This window comes from Pelmatolapia mariae, linkage group LG7, assembly GCF_036321145.2.
Source record: "Pelmatolapia mariae isolate MD_Pm_ZW linkage group LG7, Pm_UMD_F_2, whole genome shotgun sequence".
In the NCBI taxonomy this organism is placed as follows: Eukaryota; Metazoa; Chordata; class Actinopteri; order Cichliformes; family Cichlidae; genus Pelmatolapia; species Pelmatolapia mariae.
Genome location: NC_086233.1, coordinates 35016613 through 35036630, shown reverse-complemented (window position 1 = coordinate 35036630; position 20018 = coordinate 35016613). Strand labels below are relative to the sequence as shown.

At 38.2% G+C, this 20018-nt stretch overlaps 1 protein-coding gene across 1 annotated transcript; it reads left to right on the top strand.

The window, feature by feature from the left end:
* The first annotated feature begins 10516 nt into the window (after nucleotides 1–10516).
* Nucleotides 10517–13076, top strand: LOC134632394 (uncharacterized). The gene is made up of 4 exons (XM_063481086.1): nucleotides 10517–10929; nucleotides 11406–11606; nucleotides 12085–12205; nucleotides 12834–13076. The coding sequence occupies exons 1-4, from the start codon at nucleotides 10651–10653 to the stop codon at nucleotides 12839–12841; spliced, it is 609 nt and encodes a 202-aa protein (XP_063337156.1). The 5' UTR covers nucleotides 10517–10650; the 3' UTR covers nucleotides 12842–13076.
* The last annotated feature ends 6942 nt before the right edge of the window (nucleotides 13077–20018 follow it).

Below are 20018 nucleotides of genomic sequence, written 5' to 3'. Positions count from 1 at the left end.
CTTTTTTCTGCCTGCCTGCTTGCCACACAGCCAACCATGACACAAGGCACACTGGATTATAAGGTGCATTAAGCGAAACAAAACAGTCAGATAGGTCAAACTTTACTCAACTCATTCTTCTTGCTTCCTCCACTTCCGTACTATTGATTCATTAAGGCTGAATTCTCTCACAGCTGCTCTATTACTATGTTGTTGCAGTATATTAATGACTAACCTTGTATTGTAGATGAATTATCTCAGTTGTTCTCCTGACTGAAGTTTGGTCCATTTACAGCATCCTGCCACATGGGGTGCCGTTTGTAAAGTGAAACATGCTGAAATTAACGGTAACATTTTTCCACATTTAGCTCAAAACCTTACAAAAACATGTTTTTTTCGAGTCATTTTTTACAACATTTAGTAAAATATTTGTAACTTTTCATATTTAAAACACAATTTTAAATGTTAAATCTAAATGTTAAATCTAAATGTTTAATCTAAATGTTAAATCTAAATCTAAATGTTAAATGTTAAATCTAAATATTGTATTTAAATCTAAATGTCCAGCTAAATCGCTGGACATGTGCTGCAGCGATTGTGAAGTGGAGACTGCAGCTGCTGAGAGTGCACTACTGCTGAACCTTTGGATGGCCGACAAAACGGATCTTCCGATGTTTTCAGCTAAATCGCTGGACGTGCTGGTAGCCAAGAAGTGAAGCCGCTTATGGCGTTGAGAAGTGACCATCAGGGGAGAGCAGACACAATCTGACCACTACAGGCACACTTTTGCACCGGAGGTTTTCGTAAAGCTTTTATTTGGGTATTTCCGTTGAGCCACACAATTAATTTGCATGTTAGCTAAATATTTAGTTTCCTGTAACATTTAGATTTAACATTTAACATTTAGATTTAACATTTAACATTTAGATTTAAATATAATATTTAGATTTAACATTTAGATTTAGATTTAATATAATAATTAGATTTAACATTTAGATTTAATATTTAACATTTAAAATTGTGTTTTAAATATGAAAAGTTACAAATATTTTACTAAATGTTGTAAAAAATGGCTTGAAAAAACATGTTTTTGTATGGTTTTGAGCTAAATGTGGAAAAATGTTGTCGTTAATTTCAGCATGTTTCACTTTACAAACGGCCCATACTGCCAAGCAATTGCGTTTGTCCCTAACCATCGGGAACCCTCACTTTAACTTTTATCGAGTGGAAAAAAGTTAGCATTCATCTAGCTTCACTGTGTTTGTTATGCTAAAATAGCTGTGTCGCTAGCGATCACTTAGCACATCATTGTATACCAGCTAGACCAACTTCAGTAACCCTACAAGCATCACTGCTGTTTAGTTTTCTGTCTTCATTTATGTTGGAAGTGATAGCAGAGCTGTACATTTTAATTTTTTCAGAAATCCCTCAGTCAGAACATGCTATATCATGTTTAGGTGGAAACTAGCGAGCTAACTTCCTGCTAACTTCTAACTCCATTAAATTTAGTAAATTCTGTTTTCATGGATGCCTGGATGTTAGACTTGTTACATCTGGTAAAGCAGCAATGCTGATCATTTTATTAAAGGTGAAAGAATTCAGACAGTGATGCTGCAGTGTTCGTTTGACTTTGGGACCTGAAGCGGACGGAGTTTTGGACACAGATTACTCCGCGAGGCTCCTGACTATGGTGGCCGTAATGCTCCAACAATCCATCAAGCAGTGCAGCTTCGTAGCTTACCAAAGTCGTACTACAACATTTTTTGACAGATAAAATCGGTTCGAGGTCAGTAAGCACAACTGGAATTCATACATAAGGCACATAGGATTATAAGATGCACTGTCGATGTTGAGAAAATTAAAAGGATTTATAGTGCGCCTTATAGCCCGAAAAATACGGTAGACCCAAAACAGTCTTAACTTTTTTCCTTTTTTCTTTTTTTCTTTAAAGTACTCATTTCTGTTAAATTCTGTACACATTAATCTGGTCATGATGAGATGTCTTGCAGAAAATGGGCTCTTGCAAATAAGCAAAAAACCCCACATGGAGACAAATCCAGCGATGTGTCTTCCTGGAGATTGACCAGTTCGCAAGGCCAAGTGAATGAGTTATAGCAGATCTTTAATATACACTTGAGTATTACAGGCTTTGATTTTATTGCAATTTTCCACTTACAAAAAAATTGTACATTTAGTGCTTTGCACTGCACCAGACCAGCAGGATTTCTTCCTGCAGAAACCCCCTAGGCAGACACTAAACACCTAACCTGACAGAAATAATTCAGATTAACTCTTTCTGGCATTAAAATGATTAGAAAATCACAATTGTTATACAGCAAGTCAAAAGAACAGACTCTTAATGTTTTAAAAAAACAAAATAAAACACACTTGACAATAAAAACTGTAGATTTAAAATTAAAATAGACATTCTGTATTCAGAATTCATAAAACTAACAAGTTTACAAAAAACTAATTACAAGGAAACAAAAGGAAAAAAAAATTGTGCAAGCATAAATCTGCCCAGCATACCTGTTACACAATAAATGTGTCTTTTGCAGTTGAAAGACTGTAAAACTTTCTTTCAGTCCCGTGTGACTCCCTGACTCTTCCCACTTCCAAGAAAGGCCACTCGCACAGCACGAAAACTTGAAAAAAAGCCAACTAATCAACCATCCACGTTCACAGCAATAAGGCAAAAATGTTCACTCACCAGTTAAAGTGTAATTTTCACTAAGGATAAACTAAACTGCAAACTGAGGTTTTGTCTACCTACAGACCAAGCAGCCTAATTGTTGAAGGAGGTGCAATTGTTGAAGGAAGGGGAAAGGAGAGGTTGGTGTTGAGTTTGAAGAAGTTGCTGTCATCTTTTTATCCAATAAAGAGGCAGCAATTCTTCGAATGGACCAATCACAGGGTCCCACCTGTTTCAGTATGACACCCACACCTGCAGGATTCAAGTAAGGTGTAGTGAAGAGGTTTAGTCACCCAGTCCCCTCAGGGTGATTATTTTTTTCCAACTGTTTGGATTTTTAAGACTTAAATTTCAGGGTGTGGTCAGTTTGATAGACAGGTGTGTCTACACAGGCAGCTGCAGCTGATTGCTGTTTGAAAGGCAAGTCTCACCTCAGCCTCTTCAAAGTTGCTGCTTAGGAACTGCTTGAGGTCCCACATGAGTTCCAGGGCCCCTGAGGGGTACCCGGGAATACCCAGAAATGGGCACACCCAACAGTAGACCGAGAACCTGTTGGAGAGATTATACCCGTGGGAAGTGTGGCATCTAAAATATAGTGGTGGTGCTGCCATGACCCAGCTGATAATTTTTGTTCTCAAACTGTTCTGATTCTGATGATTCTGATAACAGATGAGCAAAGATGATGGGTGGACAGATCAATCGAAACTTTTTCTGTGCTATTAATTCATGAGGAAAAATTCATACAAAGGTCTCCTATAGGGTAGAGTTATTTGATTTAACCAGCTGTAAAAGCTGAATATACAAAGGGCGTTTCCTTTACACTGAAAATGTTTGAAACCAAAGAATATCTGAACAACTTAAACTTTTGTGGATGTTTGCTTTTTCAATTTAATGCTTGAATTGTAAGGAATTTAATTGTATTTAGTTTAATTACTACAAATAATACACTGGATTACAGTATTTCAAGCATTTTTATACATTTTGACATTTTAAAGTTATGCTAGCATTATGTTGCCTGTTTTTTTTGTGTTTTGTTTTGTTTTTTTGTTTTTCTATTTTAATAATAAAATGACTCATACAGAGACCAATAAGTAGAAACATATGCATTGTGTTCACAGGTTACGTGAACACAACTTCCTGCAGGTAAGTTAATGAATTCATTGACTCTAATATTAGTCTGAGCCTCAAGGTAAACATCAAACACTACATGCATATCACATGAACAGGCTTGTGCTCAGAATCTTGTTAAGCCCTTCTCTTCTTTCTCTGAAGACAAAGTAAAACTGCATATGTATGACTGTTAGGATGTTTGACACGCAGTGCCAACAGTGACTAAATGACCTCCTCAGCCATTTAGCAATGATTTACAATTTGTGGCCACACTCCACAGCTGCCTCTTAAACCCGTCACTCATCCCACTTTCTCATGTCACGTAAACCATTTTTGCTATAAATTCTCCGCTCTTACTCAATTGCACTCATTCACTTTCAAAAGTGAACACAATGTGCTCAGGTTCATGCCAAACTTTAACAGTATGCTGGAATAAGTTGAGCAGTTAGCAGTGCGAATAACAATTTCAGTAACTACAATAAGTCGTTTGAGCCTCCCTGCTGGATTTTGGTTTTTACATATTTGATGATCTTGGGATGTGGTCCTGCCAGCTGTTCAGGCATCCTTTCTTTGAAATCCAGTAACATTAAGAGCCACTTGGGGGTAGTTCTTAAGTTGGGGGGGGGGATTATAAAGCTGCATCATAAAAATAATGCATTAAAAGTACTGCCCTGGAAATGTTTCAATATTTTGCATTGTAGCTTTTACATATGGCAACATTTGAACAGCTCCACTTCACAGGCATTTCGTACTGAACAACTGTTTTCCACAATAGAGGGAAAAATATTACATACCTACTTAAAGGTTATTTGCATAACAACAACAACACTTCAGTAGGTCACATGTAGCAGGGAAAGGTATCACAGTGGTTTCACCCAAAACCTTTGGTGGTAATGACCCACGCCTTTTTCACACAGATGATGATGCATGATGATAGTGGGTCACTGACCACCCCCTAAGTGACAACACCCACTAGGTTTTAAATACCTGGGAATCTCCACCTTTTTGTTTGAGAACTGAAGAAACCTTTGGGATAAGAGTTGAAATGTCTTTTAAAAGGTTAAAGGCATTTTGCCTTCTGTAACACGCACATTAGTCTACCATGTTACACCTTCTTTTCAAGCTCTTAAGACCTACCAAAAACACAGATGCTATTCTGAGAACTGGGGTTACACAAATAACCAAAAGTCACTGGCAGTTAACAAGTAGCCCCCTTATCCCAGTAAGGATCTAACTGTTCCTTTCTTAAACAGCAGGGATAGTCTCTTCTGCAGTAGATTACACTAGCAGCTTTGTGCTGTGAAATACCTTTGTGCACACACCCTGTTGTCACTCTGTCAGTCACCAGCGTCTTGTGTAATTTCACAACTTGCCAAAGGCTTTTTGTTTAACAAGAGGTAATTTGATGTGCCTCAGTGGGAAAAGTGCAGGTGTAATGACTTCATTATGCCTGAAATGTATTTTTCTGTTCTCTCTCTCTTTCTTTCTCACAAGTCTTGATACAACACAGTTATAAGTGGTGGCTGTGCTTGGACAAGTCAAAAGGGCTGTTCCTTTTCTTGTACTGCAACAGTTCTTAATATTTACAGCTTCTCGCCTGCCTGTTTCTCCTTTCAGTTATGTTTACCAAAGCCTGTTTGACAGGCTTATCTGTACAGTCTTCTCAGTCCCCCCATCGCACATAACATTCCTTTTTTTAGTGTGAAAGTCTCAGGGGAAACACAGTCTGCCATGCAGCCCAAAAAGTTGTGAAACTTGCGTTTGTAGATACTAAAATAGATGTGTTTTAGCTCTCATATGCACGGACCTATTTTGCAGACAGAGGTTAATTTAAGCATAGATTATTTTAGATTGTAGCTGAAGCACATGAAACAAGAACTGAAACCTATAACATGATCAAATATTGTATAGAGCTGCAGACTATATGATCATTTCACCATGTAAATCCAAAAATAAAACATGCAGAAACAAAGGGGGCGAAAAGAGAATCTATTTTTCTCAAAAAATCTTTTTCACTTACTGCAAAGTGTCAGTCACAGATGCTCCAGATGCACTTCTTCATACTCTTCAAAGCTTCTTTCTTACAGACTTTCTGAAAAGCTATGGAGTTATAGTCCAGCCTCCTCAGACAAACACAGACACACACACCCCAGACACATGCTCTTGGCTCCTCACCCTTACACTTCTAATGGTGTTTAAGTCAAAAGCCACTATAGAAGAGTTTATATCAGGAATGTCAAACTCATTTGACAGCTCACTTTGATCTTAAATGGACCAGTGAATGACATTTCCTAAACATTTAGCCCCTGAGATTTCTTAATATAAGAAAAAGAAGTGCATGTTAAACACCGTGTCTTAGTTACATGATGAATCTCCAGAAAGTTGATTCTGTTCATCTGGACGTAGCGTTTTGTGGGAGAAACGTTTCGTCACTCATCCAAGTGACTTCTTCAGTCTCAGCTGACTGCAGGTTTCCCCAATCTTATAAACAGTACATTTGCATAATGACTGAAACCAGCCCACTGAAGGAACAATGGGCTGGGAGGTCAGTTCCTTAATCTTAATTATGCAAATTCTCATGACCATTGATCAACAACCACTGACCAAAACCCACTGATCAAAGACCACTGATCAATGGCCATGAGTACCATTCACAGAGAGTTGGGGAATGGCTGCAATCACAGCATTGTAAGATGGCGAAAGATGTACCCTTAGGCCCCCTCCTCAATTCAGAGATGGTCTTTCCCTTTTTACATAAATGGCCTCCTTGACTCCGCGCTCAAACCAGCGTTCCTCCCTGTCCAAGATGTGGACAGGGAATGTGTGAAATTACAGAAAATGTTCTCGTAGCTCATTGCTCACACTGTCCTGTATTTATAAAACATAACGTTTTTCTTAATTCACGGATTTAAAAAAAAACAAAAAAACATAGCAATAGTAGTAGTAGTGGTGATGGGGAGTGAAAAACTTTTCTGTCATTTAGTTGTTTATCTATTACTTAACTACTTTGTAGTTAAGTAATAGATAAACATCATGCTATTACTTAACTACTTTGTAGTTAAGTAATAGCATGAATGGGAATTGAGGGAGGGCTTTATCAGTAGGAAAACCTGTACACGTTATAAAAACACAGTTTAAAGTTCAAAATCTAAGCATTTCTTGGCATTTTCCAAAGCCTTCAAGTGGGCCGGATTGGAGTCTTTGCCGGGCTGATTCTGGCCCACAGGCTTTATGTTTGATCTGGTATTATATGATTAATAAGTAATTCCATTTAAAAGTGCCAGTCCAACTGAACACAGGTGAACGCATCATACGTTTTGAATCAAGTAATTAGTGCACTTAACAGTTAAATGCTGCTGACCCGCCCAATACAAATGAGATAAACTAAATATTAATATTTTATTAATTTATCAATAAACACCAGTTAAATGTTGTTTCTGACTCTGTTTTCCACCAATCTCCCTATGAAGGAAGGATATGTAACCACACTCTGGACAGGAGGGTAGACTACAGTAGCTTCTGGGTCCGAGAAAAACAAGCTAATGAGGCTACAAAAAGCATTCTGAGAGTTAATGGGCTCAGTGCAACTTAAGATTTACAGCTTAAAAACACTTCTGATCTCCATGTCACTTTTCATAATTTTATTTTAAAGAGCCCTCAGTTAAGTCTTTCATTAGGTTGACAAGGCAATACAAGATATAAAAATTTTCTATGAAGCTTTGGTTTACTAAAATCTCTCCTATAAGACAACCTCACCTTTTAAATTTCGACATATAGAGCTTTATTATCATTAAGGATCAAAGCATTATTTATTGTATATTATTCACAGAAATCATTCATACATATTAATAACAAAGACACGCTGCCTTACTTTGTAGCCTGTCCTCTTGCTCATGTAGTGACCCGGTGACTCTGCTGCCCTGCAGCTTTTTTCTGCACAATGCCAGGAGGAAGCAGTGGGCTGAGGCTGACTCTTTTCTCTCCTTTTATAAATCGGGCTTTATGAGCTTACATAGTGCCATTTGTGCATGAGGCCTGTCCCTGCTCCAAAACAATTCAAAGAACAGTTTGTTGGTCTGCCTCTTTTTGACAAAGCCACTCTTTCAGCCTGCATCTGAGTGCAGGAAGTCTTATTCTCTTAATTCAGTTCACTGCAGAAAACCTTAACTGGCACAAAGAGGCCAAACAAGAAGGTTTGAAAATAATGTTTTCATCAGCTTTCTGGCATTAACAACCCACATCGGAGTAAATCAGTTTCATTCTTTTTCCTGTCTCTTTTTATCCAATAAAATAAAACATTTTAGTGCAGGTTTCATCTTTTGTGTTTTATAACATGAAATCAAAACAAGCCTGTCTGAGTTTACTTGATCACATCACTAGCACCCACGTCCAGCAGATACGAGGAAACATTATCATTCAGCTGTGTGTTATATTTCTGTCCAGCTGAACACTGTATCTCCAATATTTGCTCTGTTTTCGGTCTTTACCCCCACATGGAGGATATCTGGCTGTTTAGCAGGTAAATGCTCCAGAATGTTCTTTATGTCCATACTTTGTCTGTATGTAACCTAGGTAGGTAGTATACGCTTTCTTTGTTTTTGTAGAAAGTCAATGTTTTAAAAGTGTCATGCTGTAAGTGTAAGTTGTTATTAAATGCAGATAAATCAAAAATGATGTTATTTTTTAGAATGGCAAACAGTTAATCTTCTAAGATCAAAACTGCTCAAAGGGATTAATACTGAAATGATCACAACATATAAGTACTAGGCATTATTATAGATGATAATTTTCCTTTAATACACACATTGAAAAGCTTACTTAAAGGTAACACTTTACATGACTCACAACTAAAGGTTTAATTCTCCTGTAATTAAATGTAATTTTAATCTATTTTATTTGTAATTACAATGTTATTATATTTGCATGCAATACAGGTATAGAATACACTAGAATAAGGGTAACAAGTCAGGTTTTTACAGGAAACAAAGAAATAATTATACTCTAAGTAAATTTAAGTAATGCATAAGTAATTTTAGTAATTTTAAGAATCAGATAACTTCAGGTATTTTGCAGAAAAGGAGACAAAAATTATTCTGTAAGTTATTTTTAAGTACTGGTAATTAAGTACTGTAAGTTATTTTTAAGTACTGCATATTTTCTTGGTAATTTTACAGAAAAAACAAACAATATTTCTCCATCTTACACTGTAAGTACACTGTACTTTTCAGGGCATGGGCCATATTACAGAGTAGTTTAACCTTACCTAACTTCCTGGTATTTTACTGGAAAGTGCTTTCTGTACACTCCTTTTTACAGTTATGTTTGAACAGTCATTGTGACAGAAAAAAAAGTTAGACGTTAGACTTGGCTCCATTATTATAAGGATACAATGGCCTGCAAATTTTAATGGTATTTATCTTTTTCTTATAAGTTATTATAATTATCTTGATAAAATAAAAGGACAGTTGAATAAAAGAACATCCTTCATGTACATGAACATAGTGACTATTAAATAAAGATGTAAAAACATAAAGGCGTAAAGACAAAATATTAAAATATAAACCCTGAATCCTGAAAAGTACAGCATATTTACAATGTAAGTTATTCTAGTGTGCCTTTAAGCATTTGTATGTAAAATATAATTACACTGTAACTTAAAATAAAATACCTTGAATGTCCAATTAAATACAGGAGAATTACACCCTTATTTACATGCTGTATTATAAAGCATCACCCTGACCCGTACCCAAAAATGTTAGATAGTGCATGCAGTTGTGCTTTTTGTCTTATTACTGGCTGAGGGGATCATGAACACCTGTTAAGTAGATATCCCTGTACATCTGTAGAGTTTCCCATTAGATGCATTTTTTTGTTTTTAAATAAAAATCTCTCCTTAAGCTCATTCTGATCTCTGCACATACATATGCAAAAACCATCATCACTATGGCCTTGGGTCAGTATTTTACCATCGTTTGTCCCCAGAGTCAGAAGAGAATATGGGCAACAATTAAATATGGTGCCTATGTTTCCCCAACACGAGGATCTGAAACTGTTAGAGCTGGTACTGTGTGAGAGTCAGAAAATATTACTCCTGATCAGTGTGGCTGATCTTGGAGTTGCACTTTACTTCATTAGTAACAATATTGTTGTCGTTGATGTTATTTTTGCATATGATTTAAACATAGTGTTCCCTCTAACCAACCACAGACTTAGCTTGGAGGAAGAAATAAATATCCTGTATATCCAGTTCACTTTGTAGAAGTACAGAGCTCATCGCAGCTCCTGAAACAACCAGCAGGCGTCTCTCTTTCTCTCTTTCTTTCATGTATAAATGCAACACTGGCTCTTTCACATAGGGAAAAATGTGTTCAAAGTTCAGCAAAGTGTTGGCTTTAGTTTAAACTATTAAACATTGCAAACGTTTGTTATTGTTCGTCTTTCTTTAAGGAGTTATTAAACAATTTTCCGTGTGCAAACAATGTGTGATGTGCACATGTGAAAGAAATGTATTAGTGTATTGATCACTTAAAATTCATACAATGAATATATATTACAAGCCAGCCTGTGATGTTAAATATAATATTCAAACTTGTGGTTAAATTCTCCTATTTTATAATTCATACGTCAGACTGGGAACACCCCTTCTTGCCTCCATGTGGCTCTCCACCCTCTCCTCATCCCTCTATCCTTCACCATACAGAGCTCCAGACCTCCTCTGGGAACATCCGAGACATATCAGTACACTACAGGCCCTGCAGACGTTTAGTCACCTCTCGACAGCTCAACAGCTGCTGGTACTCTGGTATTTAATCAGATGTGCTTCTGAGTTGTCAGTAGACTTGAATAGAGGGATTTAAAGCCGCTAACTGATGAAGTTTTGGAGCATGAGGGTGAGCCAAGTGTTGCAGTTGTCCACTTTACTGGTAGGACTTCACCATGTCTGGTGTTCACCTGCACTAGGTCAGGTCCCTGTGTCTCAGGTGAAGATGCTCTCGCTGGGTCTGGCTCACCTGCTGGAAGAGGTGAGTGAGAACGTGGAGCGACTGGAGCAGCACGGCGAAATGATGGGAAGAGAGATGGACGGGGCAACAAAGCGTTTGGAGAGCCTTCGTAAGAAAAATATACAAGTTGGACGGACTCACAAACAGGTGAGTGAGAGCTCTGTAAATTACTTTTCACAGCAAATCAGACAACCTAGTGTGCAATCTTTGTCCCAAAATCGCCAGCATATGCTTCAGATTATATATTTTGGATGTTTTTTAAAGCTACAACTAACAACTTTGAAGAAAACAGTTCATTTTGGAGTCTAAAATTTTGGAGTCTACACTAGTGTGTTAGTGTAGTGTTATTTGATTAAAAATAACACTACTCTAACACACTAGCTACTAATTTACTGATTGTTATATTATTATTATATTATATATTTGTGCTGTCCTTTGTAAGCTGGGTAAAATATAACACTGAATATGGCAGCTTTGTTAAGCTGAAATTATTGATAAAATTACAGGTCTTCTACTTTTTATTAATCAAAATCACCTAAAATGGCATAAAATATTAGATTTCAAGCCCATAGCTCTGTATCTTCCTTGGTGGTTTGGCTGATTTAAATGTGTTTCTCTCTCAGGTGAGGAAGGTCCTGCAGACATTGTCTGCCAGGAGGGACAGACAATGGAGGACAGTCAGAGACCTGCAGAAGGAGTCGGAGGATCTGGAGACTGAACAGGCAGCCATTCAATGCCGCATGAACCGGATCCTCCAGAGTATGAAGAGCCTGACTGAGGCAAGGTCAGGGGGTGGGGCTTGCACTGGCATCAGCTCCATGAAGGTGAGCAAAAACCAGGAAGTTAACCAATAAATTATCAGGAATCATGAAGAGACCAAGTCATCAGTCACACTCGTGTTTGTTGCAAAAAAATGTTTTGCAAAGTATCTTGATGACTCACATATGAGGGGGTGGTAAATAAATTAGCACATTACTTAAGCAACTGGAGCTGGAAATGGCCACTACCAAGCGATCTCTTTATATGTGGGCAGGTTTCAGCCAACATTACCTTACCAACATTAACAGAGCTACTGAGGCAAGGAAGTCAAATGTGAGGGTGTTAAAAACATGACAAACTTTCCAAATGCTGCATAAATATCAACAGCTGCTGTACCATTAGCACTGGAGCTGTCCTGGATCAGGAGCTGTGCATGCTGACTGAACCTTACAAAGAAGAAAGCTTCAGCAGTTGCTTCGATGCATTTATCAGTGAAGTTCAGAGATCTTCTTCTTACACTTTAACATCTTTGCTGTGTTGCAGGTTCTCGTTGATAAACAGGCCCGACGACTTGCCAGCCTGACCTCTGAGGTCTCTGCGTGGGAGAGAATGATCGACAGACGCCAGCAGTACATCGAACATCTGGAGAAACAGCTGTCTTCAGGTTTAATGCTAACATTTTATACTTTTTTCATATCATGATTTTGATTCTGTCTTTTCTACCTTTATAACTAAATATTTTACCTGTCTTGTGTATGTCACAAGGGAGGGCAAAGTCAGGCCTGCTGGTTGACCCAGTATGAAACTTCTCATTAGTTTCTTTTTAAAAACACAGTTTTTTACCCATTATCTAATTTGCCACATTTACATTAAATATCTCCAGATATACTTGATAAATAGCCTCAAAGTTTTGTACAGACATGTGGTGCCTTTTGATCACCAAACTACTGAATATTGCATCGATTGCTGAATAATGTGACACAGATGAGCATGTTTTGTTTTTTTTTTACTTTTGGCTGCAGATGTACTTTATGATTGGTGCTTACTGGATACTTTGAGCTCAGCAGTGTAGCATGGTTGACTATCTTGTCTGTCACTCTAAATGTGTCTCTGTATTTTCTTTTCTCTGTTAATTACTTGGGTTTTGCTTGGGTTTGCTTTCTACCTGCTCTTCTCCTCTCTGTCTAGTGCAAATAACTGTGAAAGCCCTGCACTGGCTGTGCTGTGTTGTTCATTAAAAATGCTCAGGAGTTTGTTTTCATCTCCGGCGTATCTTTGTGTGTTTGTTTTAGATGCCTAAAAGCCTCCCAGCAGCGCAGAGGGCAGAGGTTCACCCAGACTGTGACCGATGAGCACAGCTGCATCAACACTGTGACTCTGACCAACTTACAGGCTGAGACTGATGCTGCAAAACTGACAAGGCAAACAGCTCTGACAGTCAGCCATGTGAGACGTCAGTGCCTCTTTAAACGTGTGTGCCATCTGCATCTCACAAGGACGTATTGTTTTTTTACAGCATAAAGCAAATATTTTTACCCAAAACATAATAAAACATCTCAATTTCAACAGAATTAACTATAAATATATATATTAAAGATCAAACCTCTTTTTACCAATTTTTGAGCTTTGGAACCTAATGCAAAAAGCTGTTTGGATTCCTCATCTAGTATTTATAAATCAAAATCATCTCACCACTCCTCAGATTTATATGGTGGCCTCTTAGATAGGCCGGACTCTCAAGCTGGGCACCAGTGATGAAACTAGCTAACTATAGTTCAAGTAATTAAATCAATAACACCGCGTCTGTTCTGTGAAACTTCTTTTACTTTACAGGAGTTTCTTGTGTTATTCAGAGTGCTTTAAAGCAGGGCTTTTACTTCTAATAGAGCATTTTTCTATGTTATTTAGAGTTCGTCTGTGTCAAATATGTTGTGGAAGTGTTCTGTCCTCAGTAAGAGCTGCCTGTTTCTAAAGGTTTGAAAACACTACTCGACTTGTTCCTGAGTCATCACGTTGTGGCTCTGGCTTTCACAATGTTGTGGTGATGATGAAACGACTCACGAAGATAGTTTGCTCACACTCACTGAAATAAACATGAGCGTAGTGAGACGGTTGTTCAGCACACCCACCGATAAAACAACATCCAGTTGAGTCACACTGAAATTTTTAAGAACTAAAAACTGAAAAGGCAAAGTTAGACTTGGTCATGCTTTTAGACTTTATTTAACTAACAAGTTACACATAAGAACACATAAATTAAACGACTGTGCTAGAATATTGAGCTAAGACTATATTCTGAGATCCAGCAACTATCGCACAGCTCCTTTATGAGTAACAGAGAAAACAGTGTTTGTCATTGATGTCACTGGCCAGAAATTTGTTAGAAATTGTTCGTGTTTTGACCTTGATCCTACATTACAGATGATCTGGATGTTGGTTTTATGTGTTTGTGTTGTGGCTGGGTCATTCTTGAAAATGAGATTTTTGATCTCAGTTATACTTTTACCTGGATACGTAATGGACATATACTGCCTGGCTTAAAGAAGAAGAAGAAGAAGAAAAAGAAGAAGCCTCCACCTGGATTTAACTAAGCAAACAGGTAAACCAAGAAAACAGTTGAGATTACTGAAGCTGCTGAAACTAGGTTAAGAACTGTCCGATGCATTATTAAAACCTGTGATAGTGGTCAAACATCAAACTGCAGTTATAAACTCAGAGTTTTGAATTCTGTGGGTTCATGATTTTTGGTTTTAGTTTCATATTGTTTACGGTCTTCAGTTATTCTGGTACTTTTGTGTCTTTTTGTCATTTGTGCCTTTAGTTTGTTGCTTAGGATGGCTATAGATGTGTGAGCTCCCTTTGATGATCCCATTCTGTTCCTTCAGTCCTGTCTCTATGGTTGTCTTGCTGCATCAAATTTGTATGTTTAAGTCTTTAGGGGTGTCCAAATTCATGGGCTGCATCCTCCTGAGGACCCGGCCTTCACGGTCTACGTAGGCCAGGTCCTCAGAAGGTCGGGTAGGCCGGAAGTAAACGGCTGTGAAATTGGACGGTCTAGCCTTCAGATTTGCGTCACCGCTGTCTCGGTGGAGTTTAATAAACTCGGCCGTCTGCTCCTTGCTATCTAAAATATAACAGGACACTGGTGTAAATTCTCGACCATCTCACACTTTAATTAGTTTTCTGTTTGACATTTATTCAGCTGTGTGAAAACCACCCGGGGGATTAATAAAGTTTTATTTTATCTAATCTAATCTAATAACTTTGATCTCAGCCAAACCAATTTACTCACGAACAAATAAAACACTGAAAAAAGCCAAACAATAACATTTTTAGGTTATCTAAGTGACTTATATATTACGTTTAACCTGAGTAGCGAAAGTCCGCGGTGATCTGAAAATGATGTGCTGGGAGTTGTGCCGTTTTCGGCGGCTCCAGTGACCCTCGAGCTCCCGGCTAGCTATCGAGCTGGTGGGTAACAGACGTCTCAGAAAACGTCAGAGCACTTTTGCAAATATGCGATATCTTGATAAACCGAGCAGATATTTGAAGTTTACACGGCTACTTTCTTGCCTGAAAATATGTTAAAAGTTTATTTTGTGACCCAGAAAGAGTAATAAGAGTAATTTTAAAACTTAGTAGCGGCCGCCATTGTTGGAAACTTGAATTGGCTGGGCCACGCTATGAATTCTGGGATATGGTGGGCAACGAAGGACACACCCGACCCATCCTTCAAATTCGGGGAAAAGGAGGACGCATTTGTTGGCTGCATTCGGATGAGGATGCAACCCATGAATTTGGACACCCCCTTTGTCTCACCTTAAGTTATTTCCTGTTTTATTTTGATAGTCTATCATCTCGTGTGCCTTGTGTTGAGTTTAACTTCCCTTGTCTTGTTATTCCTGATTTGTTCCTGCTGTGTTTCCCACCTTACCTTTTGTATGCATTGCGTCTCCCCTTGCCCTTTGTCGTGTCCTCTCCTCCTTTCCCTGTGTTTCATGACAGTCATTTTTATATTTGGATGTTCTATATTCCTCTGAGTTATGGTGTTAAAAAAACGCCACAGGCTGTAATCAAAGCTAAAGGTGGTCTAATGCGGTCTTTGTTTGTTGTTGTTTTTTAAATTGTATTGTGCATAATATTACACAACACTGCATAACCATTACATAACTGTGACATTTTCTGGACATGTTACTCAAACCCACAATGCAGACTTGGAATTGGGGGTTTTTGCCAACATGTTCTCAGAACTGACTTAAAATGCAATTTCAACTGCAAACAAAGGGCCTCTGCAGATTTCTGTGGTTATACTTACACCACATAAAAAACAGCAAGACTTCCTGTATTTTGTTTTATGTTTACTTGTTTTCACCTCAGGCTTAAGACTTCCTTTTTAGATAACACCAAATTTTTTTACATGAATATTTAAAACATTTTTCATGAAAGTGGGACAAAAAAAACCAATGGCAATAGAGAGAGGACAAAACAGTTTCCTGTATTCAGCATTGAATGAATCTCTCTATTAATGACCATCTGCTGGAGTCAAATCAAACTTAAAGCCAGCAGCAAACCAGCAGCTGTGAAGCCTCATGACTGACTAGCAGGCAAATGTGACAAAAGTTGTGTGTTCAACCTTGGTGGACTGAGCTGATATACGATCGCCTCTAGTCACCGTCTTGATGTTTAAGGAGTGTGCAATCTGTCCCCTATAGTGTTCCCAAACGAACTTCAGACAAGCAGACCTCTGGCCCACTTAGAGGACAAAGGGGAGACGAAAGAAGGGCTGGAGAGAGAAAAAAAGAGGAAGACAGACAGAAAGGGAGAGTAAGCGATGGAGAACTGCTTTTAGGCGTAAACAATAACAATATAAAATCAGCATAAAAAAGAGGAAGGAGCAAGATTAAAGGAAACAAAAGAAAGGGAGGAGACAAGTATAAATATGACAAACAACAGGAAAAGCTTCGATAAATAACTATCATTACTGGCAATGGGAGGGTATGTGCCAGAGCTGCAACTGCTCCCCCTAGAGGACACATAGAAGCTCCTAAAGAAAGAAACACTGACATCAGTGCCTTAAAGTGTATCTGAGAAGGCACTTTTATGTCAGGGTGTAGAAAACTTCCCCTTCCCTGTCTGTGCTCAGTCAGAGGAAATGCTTTGTGGTGGAAATTTACTCATTTTCTTTGGTACTATTCCACCAAAGACCTTTAATTAAAATGAATTTAAACTTTAACCCTCATCCAATAAGGAGACTACTGACTCAGAGCCAAATTTTATTTTAGGAAACATGAATTCATACATGATCTTTTCATGCATGAAAAAGCTTCAGTAATTTCATGTAACAACTCGTAAGCCATCTGGAACTTACCGGGACCATATGATATCGTGCAGACATGAGCAATGCATACATTTATGCAAAACTAAGGTTATTTAAACGTCATAGTCAGTTCTACGTTTATGGCAGGGGAAGGGCTAAAAAACTGACAGGAAGTGAGTGTTTATTCTGCAGAATGATACTGATGCAATCGCGATTAACCAAGAATAACTTCTTCATGACTGCATCATGTTTGTGGCCTCTTAGATGCGGTGCCTCTTTAACACCAAAGATTAAATGATTAATGGTGGAAGGTTATTAAACATATACAGAAATAAAGAACTGTCAATAGACTTCAAACTGGTTGGTGAAAATGGACAAACAAACAGGCTAATAATGATAATAAACCAACTTTCTTCCAGTTTGTACACAATACAAAATGACGGTGTTTACATAGTAGTACCGTATGAATGCTGCACTTTACAGGAAGTTAACGCACCTCATTTGGTTCATGCTGTGATCAGGTTAACTGTGTCTGCCCACCTGACAATGTGTGATACGTTAAATTAGGAACCATGGCAAACAAAAAGCCAACAAATACTTCCATCAAATATAAAAGTCAATGTGGAAGTAGGTGCCTTTCACTACATGTTCCATGAGGCCCGTCCACTGAATTAATGATAGACGTAGCATCCGTGAAGTCCATCTATTGGTTTTGGGCTCTGCATTTTGAAGTCTCAAAGTCTGGCTCTATAAAGCCTCTATCTTGGCTTTTCACACCTCTAAGGCATAGTGTGAAATACTACACCCCGTGATTCAGTGGCTTGTAGAGTCACTTAAAGCAGCACTTACTTCAAATCATGATTTATCAGCTTTCTCAGTCTCTGATGTTGTTATAGGAGGATTTTAGCCCACTCTTCTTTACATTGCTTCAGTTTATTGCAGTTTGCAGACATTAGTTTATCCACAGCTCTCTTTATGTCCCCCACACCATTTCACTCACGTTTAGGTCTGGATTCTGACCAGGCCATTGCAACACTAGGATTTTTCTATTTTTCAGTCATTCTGTTGTAGATTTGATAGTGTGCTTGAGATCATGGTCCTGTTCCCAGGCTTTACTCGTCGAGCAGCCGACCTTATGTTTGAGACAGGAATACATCAGTGTTCATGTGTTCAGTGTTACTCATGAGTAACTCATGAGTTCATGCTTAACTTAATGACCACAAGGTGCTCAGGTCCTGTGGCCGCAAAACAAGCCCAAATTATAACCCCTCCACCACCGTGTTTGACACTTGGTATAAGGTGTTTTTATATGCTGTTTTTGGTTTTCACCAAGTGTATCACTGTGCATTATGACCACACATGTCCACTTTGGTCTTGTCTGGCTAAATGACATTGTTCCAGAAGTCTTGCAATTTGTTTAGTCCTAAGATGTCCTGCCATGTGGTTTGTAAAGAGAAGAGGCTTTCTCCTGACAGTCCTTCCAAACAGGCAATATTTGTGCAGACCAACAAACTGCCCAAATTTCTGTTGGTCACACTTCCTAATGATAATTTGTTTGTTTTGTTTGTTTGTTTTGTTAATTTATTTCAAACATGTAAACAATATACAGGTACATTTAGTGAAAAATATTTAATCAAGTGCATTTGCTAAGTGGAACCAGGCTGCCACTTACCTTCTTCAATCCTGTTGAAGCTGTAAGGGTGCACTTAGTTTAGGGCTGCACAGAGTCCTGTGAACTTCATTTTCACATGAAAGCATGTGAAAATGAATGCTTACACTTTGACCTTTTAATACATTTATAATAATGTGTTGAATCTACCTCTAAGACATTCCAACTTCTGTTTACTTTCGATCACAAGAGTATCAGAACACTAGGCTGTGTGGGGGTGTTGATCAAGTGGGACAAAGGTAAAGGTGCTGCTAAGACAGTCCATCCTGCTGTTTCTTTTTGCAAAGATAAAACCACTACCACATAACAACCCCTGACTTCATAAAAAAAAAAAAAAAAGACTTGCATTTGCACTTTTGAAACAATGATTGGGTCGCTCAGTAGGTTATAGTGAACTTGTGTTGACATTAGGTGGAATTCAAAATAGTATCATTCTGAAAAGGCCACTTGATTTCATTAATTTTATCAATTTAATTTAGACATCAAGGGACACTTTTTAAAGGCCACTGGATGACCAGATTTAAACAAAAACAAAGTGCATTTATATTTGATGTCCGGTGCTGTGGTAACAGTTACTCTGTGACAAGTGACTTGGCTTCTTCTCAAAAGCCCAAAAGGTTTTTTAATGCGTTTGAAGTTATTGAGGAAGACGGGGGATGGCTTTACCGACAACAGGAAGGAAACAAAGGCAGAGAGACTGGGTCACCTAGACGGAAATGAGACCGTGGACACGGTTGTTTCAGATGCTGCAATAGCAGAACATACGCCGTCGCCTCACAGTAACAAGGTTTTGGGTTCAGATCTGCTGGTCGGTCCCTTTCTGTGTGAAGTTTATGTTCTTCTTGTTCCGGCTGAAGTCCAGAGACATCCCTGTTAGGTAGCCTGGGGATTCTAAACTGGCCAGGCAGGTGAGGTAAATAAGGTGCTGTATTGAATGTATAGGTTTTGAGTGGTCAAACCTATTTTTAAAAAACCTTTATAAAATGTAAAATCTTATTCCAGAAAGAAACCAGGAAATATGAATTTCAGATCAAGGTAGAGTATCTCAAATATGTAACTCTTAAGGAGTTCTTGATCCTTGCACCATGTCATTTCCTGTGTCTTTCCCCTCATTTCCTGTCAACCAACTTTTGTGCTTTTTCCAATTTCATATCTTAATAAAAATCTCCTTCTAAGCTCATATATTAATATTAGAACATAACCCTATGAGCTAGCTTTATACCATTACTGTAAACAATATTTATGTGACCAAATTTGTGGTAGAAAGCTTTTAAAAGCTGTCATGCACTTTATTTATTTTCAAGACTTTTTCCTACATTGATATTTTAACATCTTGCACTTTTAAACCTTTCACAACTACAACTCAGAGTGAGTCATGTATGTGCTGGGAAATAATAGGTAGGCGGGGGGACAAACAGACAGAGCGAGAGAGAGAGAGAGGGAGAGAAAGAGAGGAAGTGGTGAGGATGCTCTACAGTCGCTGCAGCACTT

Excerpts from the sequence above, each read along its gene's own strand:
- LOC134632394 (XM_063481086.1), top strand. The coding sequence starts at position 10,651 with ATGAAGTTTTGGAGCATGAGGGTGAGCCAAGTGTTGCAGTTGTCCACT. Across the intron at positions 10,930-11,405 it reads TTGGACGGACTCACAAACAG|GTGAGGAAGGTCCTGCAGAC; the intron begins GTGAGTGAGAGC and ends TTTCTCTCTCAG. Across the intron at positions 11,607-12,084 it reads CTGGCATCAGCTCCATGAAG|GTTCTCGTTGATAAACAGGC; the intron begins GTGAGCAAAAAC and ends GCTGTGTTGCAG.